This window comes from Vanellus vanellus (assembly GCF_965231255.1).
Source record: "Vanellus vanellus genome assembly, chromosome: 19".
Classification (NCBI taxonomy): Eukaryota; Metazoa; Chordata; class Aves; order Charadriiformes; family Charadriidae; genus Vanellus; species Vanellus vanellus.
In genome coordinates, this window is record NC_138924.1 from 3,510,302 (window position 1) to 3,528,121 (window position 17,820).

General features: G+C 42.9%; 1 protein-coding gene across 1 annotated transcript in view; it reads right to left on the minus strand.

Annotated features, from left to right (window-relative positions):
* GTF2I (general transcription factor IIi) overlaps window positions 1-17,820 on the minus strand; it is an 81,988-nt gene that overhangs the window by 24,518 nt on the left and 39,650 nt on the right. Inside the window, exons 11-16 of the mRNA XM_082493249.1 lie at window positions 14,819-14,881; window positions 12,963-13,025; window positions 11,147-11,248; window positions 6,017-6,082; window positions 2,745-2,928; window positions 726-784 (exon numbers count right to left, since the gene is read on the minus strand). Of these exons, the coding sequence (XP_082349375.1) occupies window positions 726-784; window positions 2,745-2,928; window positions 6,017-6,082; window positions 11,147-11,248; window positions 12,963-13,025; window positions 14,819-14,881 (537 nt within the window). The remainder of the gene's footprint in view (window positions 1-725; window positions 785-2,744; window positions 2,929-6,016; window positions 6,083-11,146; window positions 11,249-12,962; window positions 13,026-14,818; window positions 14,882-17,820) is intronic.

Here is a 17,820-nt window from a genome sequence, read left to right on the forward strand (position 1 = left end):
GTCCAGGAAAGTAATCTACCAACTAGTGCCCATCCAAAGGCATAACTCTTTCAGAACTTGATTTTTTTTTTCCCCAACTAAACTTTCTTCTCCCAGCTTGAGGGGAAATGAGTTCATGGGTGCAATTGCAACAAAAACTGTTCCTGTAGTCTTGTTTTTAACATGGTCATTTTCGTTACCTTTGGATGGGCGCTCAAGGGAGACAAAACGTGAGAGCACTCATCTGCTGAAAAGTATTCCTGATGGCAAAAGCGGTTAGAACGCAGTGCCTTTGCACTGCCACTTGAAAATGGAGTCCCATCATCCAAGCAAGTCAAATGCTACAATAATATACGTCACTATAACCAGTACGTTCATTACTGCATTTCAGTTAATCTAATTTGGCAAACATAAGCAATTATTCCACGATACAGAGAGTCCCCTCCCCAGTAAACTCTGTCAAATATAGAAACTCCTGTCTTTTTTTCTGTATCTCAGCCAACTAACACTCAGCTCATTGTTTTTCCTTGTGGCCAGCTGAATCAAATCTGTCGATAGTGTTAGTATTAGTACCACTGGCTTGGAGAGCCAGTGGAAAATTGCTGTCCCTTTGTAGCTAAAGAAAATTCAAACCAAGAGGAATTATTTGCAATGCGTTACTAGTAAAAGCAAATGCTCGCCACCACTAAGACTGACAAATCGGAAATCATACTGTACTGGCACAAGTCACACATTTGAAGACCTACCTCCTGCAACTGGTTTGTCCAATGGTACATCTTCTCGTGTCGAATTCAAAAGCTCGTGCCTAGAAGATTTAAGATACGTGCTTTAACAGCGACATACGCTTTGATAAACCAGAAGTTAGAGCCTACAGTTACAGCCTCTGTAGCAAATACAAGTTACCACTGAAGGATCAGAAAAAAAAAATAGCAGGGGACATCACGATCCCCAACATTCAACTCCAATTAACACCAACGTATTACACCAGCTGGTTGGAACCCTACTGACAAAAACATTTTCATGTCTAATACCTATATGCATCCCCCTGAGCCATACCATTTCATGGTAACATACAGATTACATTAAAATTATCTCTGAGGTCTAAGATGCACTTCATCAGAAACAAAAATCCAAATCAAAACTTTAACCTTTAAAAATGAAAATCTCAAAGCAGACATTTCTGTTTCTTGAATACATCTTGTTTTATCTATATTAGAACAATAAAAAAATTAAAAATTTAGACATTTCTTACAGTACTGAGCTGATTTTTGAGCTGCTCTGGTCACCACACACTACGAAACTGAAACAGCATAAATTAATTACTGTTAACAACTAAGACAAGAGCAGGCACCAGCATAGCATAGATATTAAAATCTACACATAGTGTCTGATTTTAAGCGAGCCAAATGGTAAATCTACAGTTCTTCCTCTTTTCTGGTTATCTGCAAGTGTTAGGGTGACAGAAACTGAACGTATACCTCTCAAATTTGAGAAACCAGCACCCACGCTGAAGTCGGCATGCACAGAGGCATGGGCTGTCCCTGCCACCAGTTCTGAGCCCGACCACTGTGATCAGCAGATTCCTACCCACTTCCACAGCCCTCGCATTAGGCCCTACGCCACTGAACAACAGTAAGTCATCAGCTGTTACTCACAGAAGCTTCATTTAAACCATAAATACCCAACTGTGGTGTGAAACATCACACCCAGCTGAAGTGAAGCCCCAAACTCTAAAAGGTAAGTATCCAGCCACTACCAAAGCTGCACATGGGTCTGCCACAGCCGGACCACCGCACTGGATCTCCCAGTGCTCTGCGGCTCCGAGATCCAGCGCTCAGCACCCACAGGTGCCGGCATCTCTCCCCACATATCCTCGGTTCAGGCTCCGTCCGGGCTCCCTTCCAATACCATCTGCCTCTGTGGCACGTAGTGGCCAGGTTCTTCTAGGGTAGATGAGCTGCTTAGGGACATGGTTTAGGAGTGGTGGTGTTTTTATCAGGGTAGGTTAATGGTTGGACTTGATGATCTTAAAGGTCCCTTCCAACCTCACTGATTCTATGATTCTATGATTCTAGGAAAGACACCGAGGCAGGAAAGGAGAAAAAGAGAAAGAAAGGAGCCCGGGACATCTCACGAGTCTCACGTTCCCCCCTTTAAAGGCAGACGATGCCCTAGCCAGGCACGCTACTGCAGGCAACTGAGCCCTCGAGTGGTTTCTATGGCCATCTAAGGTCTCCTTCATGGACACTCCTTGATCTACCTCCAAACACACCAAGGACACGCATCCAACTAAAACACAGGAACCAGGAGCTATTTTGGCCTCAAGCCTGTCCTGGGAGATGCTATATACAGGTATGGCCATAGACACCTCGATACAACATTCCAGCAAGAAAAAAAAATAAAAGCCCAAGCCAAAATTTCGGGCAGGATCCTCAGACAGCATAAAATACCCTCAAGTCTATGGCTTTCAACACTTATTACAGCCACAGAGGTTAAAACAGTACAAAGAGATCTGCCCATGATAAGAAGCCCATAACATTGAAGAGATCTATCCAGATCTCAGCCACCACCGTACTGCTGTGGTGATCCCATAAGCTGAATTTATCAGAGTGAACTTCAACTAAAAAAAATACTCATCGGTACTGCAAAAGAATACATGAGTAGAAATCAGTTTGGAAGTTCCCGATGACAAAAGGAGGCAGAGTGGAGCCAGAGCCAGCAGAAAACAATGAGCAATATAGGGACAAAAATGCAAAATTCCTTACTTCTTAATCACAAACCGGATCCGCTCCTTCGCTAGAAGTATCCTCTCGAGACGGGGAATGCCGTACGTGGATGGCCGCCTGAAGGGAATTCCTTCTGGCAGCCCTTCCACATATAAGTCTTCCACGTGTGACTGGAAGAGTGGGTATGGGATAGACACCGGACCTTTTGCTTTTATAGCTTGAGCTTTAAGAAAAAAGGAGAATAAAAACATTAGACTAGCTTGTAGCTCTACTCAAATTATCTGTTTGCTATCACTCTGAAAAACATTAAAATTAGTAGACAGGCAATAACCCCCTCAGCACATTTAAACGTGCAAGCATTCCTATTGGGGGGGCGTTTTCCTTTTACAGCAAAATCACTCTAATTCACAGTAAATGAGCTGCAGACCTGCATACATATGCAGATTCTCCTCTTTTCCCTTTGCTCTATAAACATTTAATAACAAACACTGCACCTGTTACAGTGAAGTTTCACAGTTATTTTGATTTTGTTTAATAGCATGTTTTGAAAGATGGAATTATCTAGATTTAATTATAAACAAAACACGTTTCATTTCATTAGCTGTGATTATTATTAATTACTACTACTATTGGGTTGCAAGAGTCATTAATGCCCTGAAGGAAGGGCACACACCCCTTCTTTTGAGTGAATTTCCCAAAGCTTCGGTGCATTTTACAAACCCAAGGAATCGCTAATGAAATAAACAATACACTTCTACCACTGTCGGGGGAAGAAAAAAAAAAAAAAAAAAAAAAAAAAAAAAAGCATGGCCCTACTAATGGAATCTTTGAAGCAAATGAAAAGCAAATAACAGATTCACCCGCAGCTGGAAAATAACCTCAATGTATTTCTTTAAGTTATGAGGAGCGTAATCACATCAATACACCCCTCAGGCTGGCAAACACGGGAGAATGGCACGATGGTTTGCAAATACCAAGAGGGGTAATTTCTTTATACTCCCGAGGGTACGTTAATTTTGCAGGCCCCGCAACAAGAATTCTCTATTACCACCTGACTGGTCTGCAAATAGTTCGGTACGTTCTTTTGTTTTGCTATGGAAATCGGATGCAAAAAATTATTTGAGGAGAGAAGGGCCAAGCTAAGGCCAAATTAGAGTCCAGCGCTGGCGGGGCAGGGTTTCTGAAAGCAAAACTCCTCAGGGCACCTTTTCAAGCAACTCAGTGGAACGCAAAAGTGGCCAGCGGCTCGGATACAAAACGCTTACGTTAACCCACAAACTCTAAAAAGTAATAAAACAATTTAGGTTTTAAAGGCGTTTGGGTAACGTACTCTTTCAACCACTTGGAAGCAGAACAGTTCTCGGTATGATCATCGCAAAACAGGGAGGCTTTGAAAATACCGTATGTCCTTAGTCTCAGATTCTGATGAGAACCGAGTAGCAAACTTTTAGAAAACGGTGTGAAGAACTGTGTTTCAACGGGACTTGGTTTCAACTGCCAAACAATAAGGTGGCCAAAAACTGGAACCGGACAATAGATAAGTACGGAGAGGGGCCCAAACCTGAAGATGACTTTTTGCAAAAAGACTAAAGAAACCCTATTCAAACCCGTGTCAAAGGAGCTGCAGAACAATCACCGAACGAGCTGTGGTGTATCACACCAGTCCTTCATTAAAGTAGACTTTTATTGCAGCCATATACCTCTTCCAAGAAATTAAAAAACATTATTCTCAGCCCTGGAGACTGTTGTGGCAAGTGGTGAAAAGCGTAACAAATCCAGCAGACGAGCCTCAGATGGAAACGAGCGTTTGTGAACCGCAGTTAGCCGCAGGAAAAAAGATCAAGAACATCACTGCAGTCTACATCGCTACGCAGCATCAAGTAAGAACAGCTCCAGAGTAACAAAAATCCTGTTTGTTTAAATAAGTAACTAACAACAGGCAAGTTTTTAAAAGTGAGAGTCTTTACTCCTCTTAAATCAGCAAACGTTTTAGCAGATACTCTTCAGAGCATTCGGCCTAAGAACACAACCAGCATCGCGGTCTGCAGTGAGGCTTCTTAGATTCGGTACCTTACATGGTTTTGCACAGAAGCCCACTGAATAGAGGTTTCGGTTTTATATATAAGCCTGTACTTGTGAGTCGCTGTCTTGTATTTACACTAAAAAGTAATCCCATTTAGTTTGCATCTAACACAAAGATAAATATATTCTCAGACATGTCAGTTGTAACGGAGGACAGTGACTGACGTTGCTAAAGCACTCTGGAGCTCCAGAAGCCAACAAACCTGAGGAGCACTCCGGGGATCCCGGACATCCGTAACTCATTTCAGTAAATGGGAAACTGCACGGCCATGCAGATAGAAAGAACTGGATCTGATATGGAATTGGTTTGTGAATCAGTGAAATGTTGTCATCCACAGGGAAAACGAAGATCATTTAATACCCTCCGGCCTGCCACGGAAAGTCAGGAACAGCTCTGTATTCAACAGACTCCACAGGAGATTTTTAGGCTAGCTATGTGCAAACACCAAACCCGAAATTAAAGCAATTCACCAAGAATTATGCTCCTTTCTACAGCAATTAAAATACTCTGAATAAGATTCCGAACTGCTTTTCCTCGGTGTGAGCTCCTTTCAGTGGGCTGTTTAAATGTCAGATGATAGTCACACCCAAAACATGTAATAACGCCAACATCACAAAGCCCATTCCAAAAGCACTTCCCCTTTTCACAGCAGAGAAGCACCAGCATTTATTTTGCAATTTTTGCTGATGCTGTTTTACTCCGTGATATGTGGACCCAAAATATGTCTAGGTGCAACACCTGGAGACAAATTCCAAATCTAACACGTGTGCTTATTTTTCTTTCCAAGAACCATTAACATATAATTGTTGCTTCACTGCAAGTCAATCATAATCAGAAAGGAACAATCAGTCAGCGGCAACCTCTTCCCAGAGCCGTTTTACAAGATTATTTCACTTAAGGACCCAGTGTAATTACAGAAAAAAGGCCAGCTCTGTCCAATGTGCGTGCCCAAGACGTGAGCACACTGGTGCTCCAGGAAACTGAGCGCAACTGAAAAATAAAATCAAAGTTTTGCACTTCGGTGCCAAACAGGCACCCAAATTTGAAATTACTCCGCTCATCAAAAAAGCTACTTTCCCCAGTTTTAAGTCTTCTAGTAATATTTAACCCTTTGGTGCTGTCAGTACTAACGTGCTCCTAAGCCAGCAACAAGACACGTGCCAAAGAGCTGTGATTTACGGCGTCACAGGACCAGAGGCAACTGCTTGGGAAGGAGTGTAACACATACCGTATTTTTTTTCAAACAGCTCTTCAACTTGCTTTCTCAAGTCCGTAATTCGAGCGTTCCATTTCTCTGCAAAGAAAAAACAGGAGGACATGTCAGAGTACAAACGAGACTGAGAATCTCTTGTAAAATCCACGTTACCGCCAACGGGAATATGCAGCGTGCTTTTACTGCTCACCAGGTGCCTGCGGAGTACGCTGCAGGTGACACCTAAAAATATATGGATACACTGAGAAAGAAAAAGGATGGAAGAAAATGTTTAAGATGACCTCCAAAACTTGTGCAGATGTCAAAACAAGTTTAAAAAAAAAAAAAAAAAACAACAACAAAAACCATAAACCAGGCTAAAGTAACTTCCAAAAATGGTTTCTCTCTGATGGCTCGGTCAGCAGCTCTCACTACCATCAGGGGTAAAGTCAGTTTGCAGCCGCTGTTGATAGTTATCTAAATCCGGTAGCTGAAAAGCTTAATTAGTGAGGCTTGATAAAGCTTACAGTGAGCACACGAAGTTGCTTTGGCATAAATCTGTACAACTATCTGGGTCAGGAGGCATTGTGCCATCTTCTACCTTAATCCAGTATTTCTCCAAGTCCTGATGTCGCAAAACATCCCCGTAAATCCTATTTCTGAAAGAAGATGCAGGCTGCAAGACAGAAGTTAGCCAAATCCAATCATGTGTTCCACGGAGAGCTGGATTAAACGGCAGAATTTGAACATCTAATTTTCTGCCCATGACAGAGTGCACACGTTTTCACAGCTCTTTGTACTATCTCAATGCTTTAAGGAAAATGCTACAACTCTTTTGTGGACGTTACCAGATGCTGGCTGGCCTTTAAGAATGAGTTAATAAGCAAGTGTACTTACAGCTTATTTCTTACGCTAAAGGCACGACTCTAGTAACTGCAGAGGCCAGAAAATGAGGCCGTTCAAGCTATTACACTTGCAATTGTGGAAAAAATCCTTAGACAGGAGAGAGGATTGAATTTTGAGTCTGTACCAAACGGGTTTTAAATATTCATTTTCAGACCAACGTACACAACTTCGGTGGCCATTTTTAAGCTTTTAGTTCTTCAGTGTCATTTCACGGATATCAAGAGAACAGCATGCTTCAGCTGTAGGCAAGAATAAGGCCTTGTTCAGAGGGGAAAAGGTTTTTTGGCACACTGCCTCTCATCCAGACATCCACCCTTCATTCTAGTGACCCGGCATATCACCTACAGCAATTAACTTGTTTATATTTTGAATAACATCCTTGTGGATAAGTCTATGTAATGGCTTCTGCCACCCTCGTTACTGCTATCCTGTAGCACGCAGCTTCTTAGCTGATAAACGCGTCCTGAGCTCGATGTTTTCTACTCCCATGTCCCTTTCAGCTGGCAGTATTTCCCTCTCTAACTGCAGATGTACAGCCAGATGAAGCTCTTCCTGCTTCCAGCACAACCACCAACTGCGGGGTTTTTTGTTGACCTACAGAACAATGGATTAACAGCAGCTTTACCAGTAAGAGTCGGGAAAATACAAGTTAGAATTTACTGGCTTAAAGGGGAAACCCTGCTTTACTCAACAGAGCCAGTGAACACACACGGACAGTCCTGGGACAAAGGTTTTGAAAGGCACCTGCGTGACTCCGGAGCGTAACCCAGAGGAAACTGGCACAGAGCTGAGATCCCTTCAGTTCATCAAGCTCTGATGCAGACTCGGCAAACGACCTCCTCTAAAACTCAGGCCGGTTTTCGTCAGAGGGAGAAAAGCCAGAAAGAAGGTCATGCCATATTACAAAGCAACCGTATAAAAGCATATAAATGATGTTGTTCTGAATATTGGTTCTTGCTGCAATTTTAGGCGAAGCTGCTCACGCCCAGCCTGCTCTCCCTCTGCTTGTTAGCATGGTCACAAGAGCATTCCTACATGAGCAACCCAGTTGTCAAGGCTTCGTTTTTCTCAGTTACCAAACCAATCACTGATCAAATATTCCACAGAGATCTTTTCAAGCAACTACTTCCATGCCGCCGTCCCTCCAGTGGAAACGCTATGGGGATTAGCAATCCAATACACCACAATACAGGCATGTTTATTTGGAACGGTGGACACGCAGAGAAAAGGCAACTGGAAGGACAAGGGGTAATGGATTCAAGCTGGAACACAAGAGGTTCCACTTAAATTTGAGAAGAAACTTCTCAGTGAGGGTGACAGAGCACTGGCACAGGCTGCCAAGGAAGGTTGTGGAGTCTCCTTCTCTGGAGACATTCAAAACTCGCCTGGACGCCTTCCTGTGCAACCTCATCTAGGTGTTCCTGCTCCGACAGGGGGATTGGACTAGATGATCTTTTGAGGTCCCTTCCAATCCCTAGCATACTGTGATACTGTGAAGAAAAAAAATCACAAACCGGCTCACATTTTGATCAGCACACGAGTTTTTTAGCTACTTTTGTATTTTATGAGTAAATTGCCAAGTTAAGCTACAGGGATACTTCAAAACTCAGAGGGGTTATCAGGTATCCGGCATGATTTTTAATCAGATTATCAGCATTATTAACCCCTTGGATTCAGCCCAATTACTGTAAAAACATTCTTTTGTCACATAGTTTGGGCTCACGTAGCAAAGTTGAAGGCGTACCACGAAACTAGGCTGATATTCTGGTTTGGTAATCAGTCTCCGCAAAGCGTTTTAGCTCTCCCGTAGGCACCAAGATAAGTGGTGGTTTCCTTCTATTGCTGTACATACACCTTCTGATACCTGGGAAGCACCACCCCAATTAAATAACAACCCTGAAAACTTCCCCAGTCCATCCACAGTCTCTTCAATTTATCCCAGACTCTGCTCCAGGTAACATCCACTACAGTCGGGGCAACCTGTACATTAAACGATGCTCAGGTACTAAGCACGTTCCTATTCCCATCAACGTGCCACCCAGTACTCCGTGGGGAAATAAAATGGAAGACACACAGCAACTCCGAGCATGCTGCAGGCTGGCAAAACCTGGCTTCAACGGCGTGTCAAAATGGGAAAAAACTATACACGTTTCCCATCACTGTCACCGTGAGACAACAGCTAAGGGGACTTTTTTTCCCACTAAGGTGGTATGACATAACTGCAAGACAACTCAAAGCTTCTGAGCTTTTGATAAAATCTCTAAGCAAGCAAATAAAACGTAGGAAGAGATTTTTACTGACAATGTCAGTTCCTTTCAGCAAAGGTGTTTTTAACCTTAAATAGTTGGTTAAGAAATATTTTTGAAATCCAACCTCCCTTCCCAAAGATTCAATCAATTTCTATCAAGCATTTTACCAGACGCTTTTCATTCTCTCCCTGCTTACATTTGTTTTGTTTTCCACTTTGTTTTCCTGTTTTCATGAAAGTAAGAGCACAGCTTATTCACCACATTTCTCAGGCCGCTTGGGGTACCTGACCTCCGACTTGAATCAAGACACGCAGTCTCTCCAACTCACTGCTACCAAATAACTGGATCTCATCAGTTATGTAGAATACCGAAAGCCCTTATCAGACGAGGCAGATTTCCCCCTCAAGCACCTATACCTCCTTTCCAGTCCTCTGAGTGCACGTGCCTCTGTCATTCTGCAGCTATTCATGAAAGAATTAAGCACCTCCTTTCTCCTGTCCAATTATCTAACATTCGACTTCATTAGACAAAGGTGCAAAGTCTTCTGAAATGACGCCAACTGCCAACAGCTGCCCTTTTTCTCATTACAGCACATGAAGTCTACTTCTCCGAAGTTTCTCACGCTCGTTTTGTGTTTTAACCAGACTTTGCAACACCGTAGAAAGATACCACTTTCTGTAGGTGAACCCTGAAAAAGAATAACCTCAATACAATTTAGGAAGCCCAGCAATAATGATCTCCGAACAACCTCTGAGCTGCAAAACACCGTAATCTAACTGCACGGCAGGTGGTTAAGAGCAAAGGTTTCTTGAGAACAGCTCACAGAGAGAATCAACCGAGCCAACGCAGAAGCAGCAGCGAGCAGGTAAGCCGTGAGACGTTCCTTAACCGGTGTTTCAACATTGCAAGCTCAACTCAAATTTTCATCATCCTACTATTTCCTTACCTTTGCTCTCCGTGTCCAATCAACCTCACCGTTTATTCCCTTCAAACTCTGCTGGCCTGCCAAGCTTCGACGCTGTTTTCTACTAAGGGAATATATTCCAGCAAACGCTTCTGCAGTATTACCCGCTCAATCTTCTCCTCTACTAACGGTGCCATTATGCTCTCCTGACCCAACCAAAACTAACTAATGCTACACATGGAACTGCCTATTAGTATTAATGATCTTTTGAGAGTAGAGCTCTCAGCAATGTTTTACTCATTTTCACTGACATTAGCACGAAATAGCATGTTTCACGCAAACCAGATGTCAGAAGAGGTTCCGTGGGGATTTTTCAATTGACCTCAAATCCCAGGATTCTTAATAAACATCTCAAACACTGTGCCAAAGGACACGATTGTGCAGAACCTTATAGAAGTACGCAGACTCACGGGATATCTGCCCAGAAACCAAAGCAAAACAAGAAATAAAGGAGAGGTATGGGGCTGCAACAAATGACGTGGGAAGTATCTTTAACCAGACTAACGACAGCGTGCGGCTGCATCTCTGCAGTCAGAGCTCTACATAAGGTATCATGAAAGAACACTACCAAAAAGACCCAACTTTTTGCATGTCCACAGGGATCAAGGCGGGCTCGACTCGGCACAACAGTCATTTGATTACCTTCCCAAAGGCGGTTCCCCTCAGCACATCTTCGTTGGTCACAGGACGTATCAAGACAGACACCGGCTGGACAGGCTCCCGACCCCCCATTTGCCGTTATTTCAGTACGATAGTGAATTCAGTCTCATCACCTCGTCCCAGAAATCAGCTTACAAAAATCTAGACTTATTTTTATTTTATGAAATCATTTGCTGTGTCTATTTAGATGGTCATCTTGAATAATGAGAAATAACAGAGGTAGCCTATGATGATGATGATTATACTGCTGCAATACATCTACAAAGAGCCCAGGGCTCTTAAATGAACACTTGTGCTGGCACGTCTTACTCCTGCAGGGTGAAATTGTCTAATACGTTTTTATAAAGCAAAGCAGAGAGACAAAATAATCTTTGATTTGTATCTTACCAAAATTGAACTCTCTCACTTTTCTTTTCCCAGTATTGGCAGCTTCATTAGCTGACTCGGTGTTCTTCGGTCTCTTGTTAGGGGGCAAGTAGTCGTCATCGTCTTAAAGAAACACAAAAATATCACTGTTTTGATGTCCAGAGAACTCACGTGCAATATTGGAACTGCTTTGAATTTCAAAGCCCTAACGCAAGTGTTGAATCGTGCTTTATCAGGGCATCAAATTTTGCAACGAATTACTTGTCTGAGTAACGTAAGAAAGCTATGGGCCCGCGTACGAACAACTGGTGTTGCAAGCAGCAACACAAGGCATAGACAGCAAAATGCAAAGCTTCTTCTGTACTTCCTAAGAAAAAAAGAGTATTGTGTCCTGAAACAGGACTGGACATCTCATGATCATAAAAGGACCGTGCAACAGCAAAAGAAATCAGGAAATAAATTGTGCAGACATAGACTACGTTTTTAATTTAATTGGAAGTATTCTTCCATTAATAAGTCCTGAAATACAGTACTTCAGTTTTATCTTGAAGAGCTCAAAGGTGCTAAAACCTGTTTCAAACCACTGTAAAACTGATGGACATCACTGAAATTCGTTTAACAGGGTCAACCCTACTTCAAACACACACAGAGGGGGGAAAACGGCAACCCCCAGGTATTTTTCAGTGAGCTGCTACTTAGCCAGTTACTTCCCAATCCAAAACACTATCTTCCCTACCAGTTAACGAGTCTTTAAGACTGTCCAATTACCAATACCTGCAACTTCAGAGAACAGAAGTTGTTAAAGCAGTCAAAGAAAATGAAAGTTAATTTGACATACAGAATAGCACCTGCCCAGGTCACCAGGGGTATAGTTGACTTCGGAAGAATAATATTACATATTGACATCTCCTGCACCTGTGCAATTGTACTATATTCTGTTAGAGAAAACCCTTTCAGAGCATTTTTACTTTTGTGGTAAAGGTCTTTATATGGACACAGAACTTAATGACTGTTCTCGAATTACCTTTTCTGTTGAGGCAATGTAAGAATTATTTTACTGCTGGATTATAAAAAGGTGAAAGTAATGCCAGAAGCGTCAGCTTTGTTCTAAATCGCATCGCCAAATTTCTAAAATACTAATTTTGGTGGTCTATAATCTTACTCACTCCAGAAGCAAGCACTGCAAAAGCCAACCTCAGAAGTGTTTTAAAGCAATTAGAGGACAGGTAATTCACGAATATAAGAAATACAGCTGATTTACGATCAACACCCTAGCATGAAAACAACACACGCCGGTTAGTGGCCTTAGCGCCATTTAGATGAGAAAGGGAGGTGGTAAGTATAAAAGTCTTTAGCTTGTATTTATCAGTATCAGACAAATAAATTGAAGCTTCACTTACATCACACATCATTTCTGTTTGGTACAATTCTTCCCAGAAGCCAGTGTTAACTACAAGTGTTACACAAATACAGCGGGCTTATAAAACAACGTATTCTTCAGAATGAATGTTGTAAAATCTTTCTAAAATCTAACTTGATGGCTGTTAAATGGAGAGTATCCTTTATTACCAATGCGTGAAAAAAATATGTGAAAGATGCAAATCTGTGTCACGCAGCATTTCAAACCCAGCCCAGGAAGTCCAATACACTCCGGCATCCTGTGCTTTTGTAAAACTTCTGGACTAGGTGTGTTCACCGAGCAGCACACGATCCAGCCTGCAGCCAGCGCTGGCACACACGCCTGTTTATTCAGCGCCGAGTCATGCAGGCACTGCAAAACAGCTTTGGGGCCTAAAAATGCCCAACGGACTGAAACCCAACGGGCCGGAGAACTCACCTTCGATGGTGACCTCCACCTCCGGATCCTCACTTGTTTCCAAAGGGGCGCGCTGGGAGGAATCTGAAGGGGAAGAAGAGGGCTGCTGAATGATGGGGACAGAAGAGATTTGTAACCAAACGCACTGTGATTTTGTATTTAAACCAACACCCGCCAAAGCAGCCCCCTGCGCCTCTTTTGTTGTCGTCAGATCCAGAGACCGTCTCTTCCCCTCGAGGGCACCCAGCCGTGTTGAGCGGGGCTCGGCGGGCACGGGCCAGGCCCTGGCACACTGCAGTGATTCATCTCTCCCTGGAATTGCCAGGGAGACAGCGTACTTCTCCCAAATAGTCTATTAGTTTTCCAGGATTCTGCACTTGTTCAGGGGTGAAATTCCAAAACACTGTGGGTGCCAACCGTCCGAGGCGTTTGCCCACGCTGCTCCACACCCCCTGCCACGCACAGCTACCCAGCCTTGGCGGACCTCTGGATGACATGCTTACATCGCTTGCTAACCTGAGACAAACCCAAAACACTATTCCGAAGAAATACCAATAGAAGTATTTTAACTACCCCACGGCTGCTCAAGGTACTGCCAAGTTACTGTAATAAAGGAGGAAACATCACGGAAGAAGGCAGCAAAGGTGCCATTCTGTATTTCCTCCGTAAAAAAAAAAAGTCTCGGAGGAAGAAGTATAATTGCTAATTGTCTCCACGAGATGGTACCTGAGGTACAGCAATAGCTTCAGCACAAAACTCAAATACCAGATTAAGCTCAAGGTCAGCGTTCTAATAACCAAACTCCCGGGCAAAACATCAGCAATCACTGCAGAGCACAGCAGCCCACAAAAACCACCACCGATCTTTAACACGTACGGTGAAAACAAGAGCATGAGGCAGATAGAATAAACTAATACCGAGAACAGATGAATCAGTATCATGCTCCACAACTGTTAACAGATATAAATCCCCTTAATATGCTCCGATTAATCTGTTATTATCTCAAACCCTCCAAGCCCCGGGTTGGGCACCAAAATGGACTGTCGTGGTTTAACTCCAGCCAACAGCCCCTCATACGCTCCCCCCCCTCCAGTGGGATGAGAAGAAGAACCAGAAAAAATAAGGAAAACTCATGGGTTGAGATAAATACAGTTTAATAGGGCAACAGTGAGAGAGAAAATAAATAATAATAATAAAAGAATACACAAAACGAGTGATGCACAAAGCAATTGCTTGGCACCTGGTAATCGATGCCCAGGCAGCCCCCCAGAGCAGTGACCCCCCCCGGCCATCTCCCCCCGTTTCTATGCTGAGCATATGGTATGGAACACCCCTTTGGCCGGTTGGGGTCAGCTGTCCCGACCGTGTCCCCTCCCAGCTCCTTGGGCGCCCCCAGCCTTCTCGTCGGCAGGCCAGCACGAGGAGCTGAAAAGTCCCCGACTGGTTAGCAATGACGGAAATATTAGTGTCTCATCAACATTACTCTCATCCTAAATCCACAACATAGCACTATACCAGCTGCTAGTAGGAAAATTAACTCTATCCCAGCCAAAACCAGGACAAATCTAACTTAATGGCCGTTAAGTAGACAGAGAGTATCCTTTATTACCAATGCGTGAAAAAAATATGTGAAAGACGCAAATCTGTGTCACGCAGCATTTCTAACCCAGCCCAGGAAGTCCAATACACTCCGGCATCCTGTGCTTTTGTAAAACTTCTGGACTAAGTGTGTTCACCGAGCAGCACACGATCCAGCCTGCAGCCAGCGCTGGCACACAATCCTGTTTATTCAGCGCCGAGTCATGCAGGCACTGCAAAACAGCTTTGGGGCCTAAAAATGCCCAACGGACTGAAACCCAACGGACCGGAGAACTCACCTTCGATGGTGACCTCCACCTCCGGATCCTCACTTGTTTCCAAAGGGGCGCGCTGGGAGGAATCTGAAGGGGAAGAAGAGGGCTGCTGAATGATGGGGACAGAAGAGATTTGTAACCAAAAGCTCTGTGATTTTGTATTTAAACCCAACACCCGCCAAAGCAGCCCCCTGGCTCACTGAAACCTTCTGCATTCACAGCGCGCAACAAAAACAGAAGCAAAGATATTTTACCGTAAGCCTTTAGGCAATTCCAGACAAGGGTAAGGAGGTGAGGATTATACTTGCTAAATTGCGTGTGCAGCAGTGCAGAGTTGGCGTTAATGACAGTAGGAAATTCCTTATTCTTGGCTTAATAGGATTAATACAATCATAAATATTTTCCCCTTTGTTATCAAGGATTACTGAGAATATAAACAAAGGCTGTGCGCCCCCGCAGATGATATATTTCTATACCATTTATACAGACTCAGAGTTGTTGCGCTATAATGATTTCCATAACAGGCTGCGTGGCCAACAGCGAAAAACGAGAAGGAAATTTGTAATGGCAGTGCTTTCGTTGGGGCTGTCTGCACCAACATAACGCACAGGATTATGCCTATCAACACTTGGTGGGAGAAAGAGCAATTTGCATTCAACTGCAGTAAAGTTTAAAAAAGAGAAGCTAATTATATTGGAAACTATTTCAAAACTAAGTAGCAGTGTATGAAGGAACGTATTAATTATTCTGGCAGAGTAATGCTGTGTTTGTGCATTTTGAAGAGTATCTTCTTTCAGATCTCTGTAAGCTGAAAGTATGATAGCACTTTGGGAGCAAGTCTGAAGGAATCTTCCCTTTCCACAGTTCTTCACACGATGTGCATAGTAGAGCTTCAGCAGTACCGACCGAGACACCTTAATTGGAGTATATTCAAATTATGTCAAATATATCGTCTAGCTCATGGAAAACATAGTATGATGTTTTGATCTAATTCAGAGTGAGTGCTGAGCAGACAACAAGAAAACACAAAGCACAACGAAAGGAAAGAATTAGGAGGAAATGGTCTTTGAGTAGATGCGAACATAAAGTATGGTCAGGAAAATAACTACCACATCAACTGATCATTAAGAACCTTTGTTGAGAGCATCAGAAAAGTTTAAAAAGAAAAAAAAAAGAAATACAAGAAATACAATTGTCATAATTTTGCGGAAATTTAAGAACAGCCACAAAGACTGGCAAAGGGTCCATCTAGTCCAGTACCAAACCCCCGAGAAATAGTCATAATTAAGAGAAACACATAAAAACGTCAAAGCAGATGGTAACAACGTTCTGAAAGAAAACTCCCAGATGGGGTATTTCTTCTTAATCCGCATTAAACCAACTGGTTTAAACACTAAAGTAAATCTTTTTTAACAATGCATTATCCTCATTAGATATTTTTTGCTCGTAGGTAAATACAGACAGCTCTAAGCATCAGCCTTCTTCACAGCGCTAAATGTTGGCCTCCAGTGGCACTCTCTCTGGTTTCTCAAATGTGATTTCCTTCAGTGTAAAGCAATTTCTTTTGATGCACGTAACCTTAAATCTCTGACTGCTGAATTTCAGCCACATCGTGCTCCCGACTCATCTAACCTCACTAAGACCTCAGACGCCGTCAGCAGCTACAGCTGATCTAGGGGATCCCAGGCACACGGTAATTTTGCCACTTCCTCGTTCACCATCTTGTCAAAGTTACTGGAGAGGGGAAAGAGAGGAAACCCAGCGATATACACCAAAAGATACACGCATGCACCCCTCTAATGTTTCTTCTACGCAGAAAACAGTAATTTCTGCAAATCTTCTGCTTCGCAGCCTGTAGCTTTCAGACCAACTTTCAGAAGAACTTTAAATGCATAGCACCTGCATTTCTTTAATAATAGTTTGAAGTTAGACTGTTAGCTGCAATTTTTAATCACTCCCTGTGGACATTTTCATAAATACTAACCTTCACGAACAAAAGTTTTATTCTACTTAGCAAAACCGAGGTGCAGCTTCCAGCATAGCTCTCACAGAAACTTGTAAAGGAAAGAGATTCGAGAAAAAGGTGTGGAACAAAACCATATTCTGACGCAAAGGGGCCACACTCAGCATCTGTAGCTATAAAATCCTACATAGCCAAAAACCAAAGCACGGCGTCTTGGTCATATCGTATCACACTTCCCTGTCCTCAGGCTCTCTCTTCACGGCCAGGCATTAAATCTCACAGCGTTACGGTTCAGAAAACAAAGCACCTAGATTACTCCTTCCCAAAGAAGCAGAGGTAATAGCACAGACAGCAAAAGCGAAGAACGTTATTCTCCTTTATCAAGAGAAATGCTTTTAAATTTCACGTAACGATACCCTTAACTACGGCGATATTTACCTTCAAAGCAAAACTCATGGGATTTGCAGGAAGGAGCACTGCTGCTAGCGTAACTTGGCCATAAATACTCGCGACGCGGGTCTGAGTGAGGTGCTTGCAATGGAACTAGCTGCAGAATGACGGACTTCCAGCATCACATCAAAGCCTTAAACGTTGAGTGGCAAGCACCTCACAAATGCCGTTTATGATTTAAAAGAATGACGACTCCCATCACAACTTGCTTATCGCGAGCCACAGAGCGGACGATTTGGGAGATTAAAAGCAAATCAAAAGAGAAAACCCAAAAGCCAACCTCGTGGAAATGTGGAAAGAGAATGGTTGGAGAAGATGTACAACTGCAATTAAGGTGCCATCTTTTCAAATATTTCGGTTAAAAAAAAAAACCCCATCCAATGATGTTGATTTATTCCCATGAAAAACACTTCATATCTCTAACCTTCTACTGGTATTTCCACATCTGTTCCTTCACTGCAATCGGAACCCTGGTGGCTTCCTTTAGATAAACAGAAAGTAAAAAACATACCACAACAAAACTACAAAGGGAGCTTTTAACACCGTCTAGTCAAAGTAAGGATTTTCATAAGTGAAAAATCCAGAACTATAACGTCCACATGAACAACATACA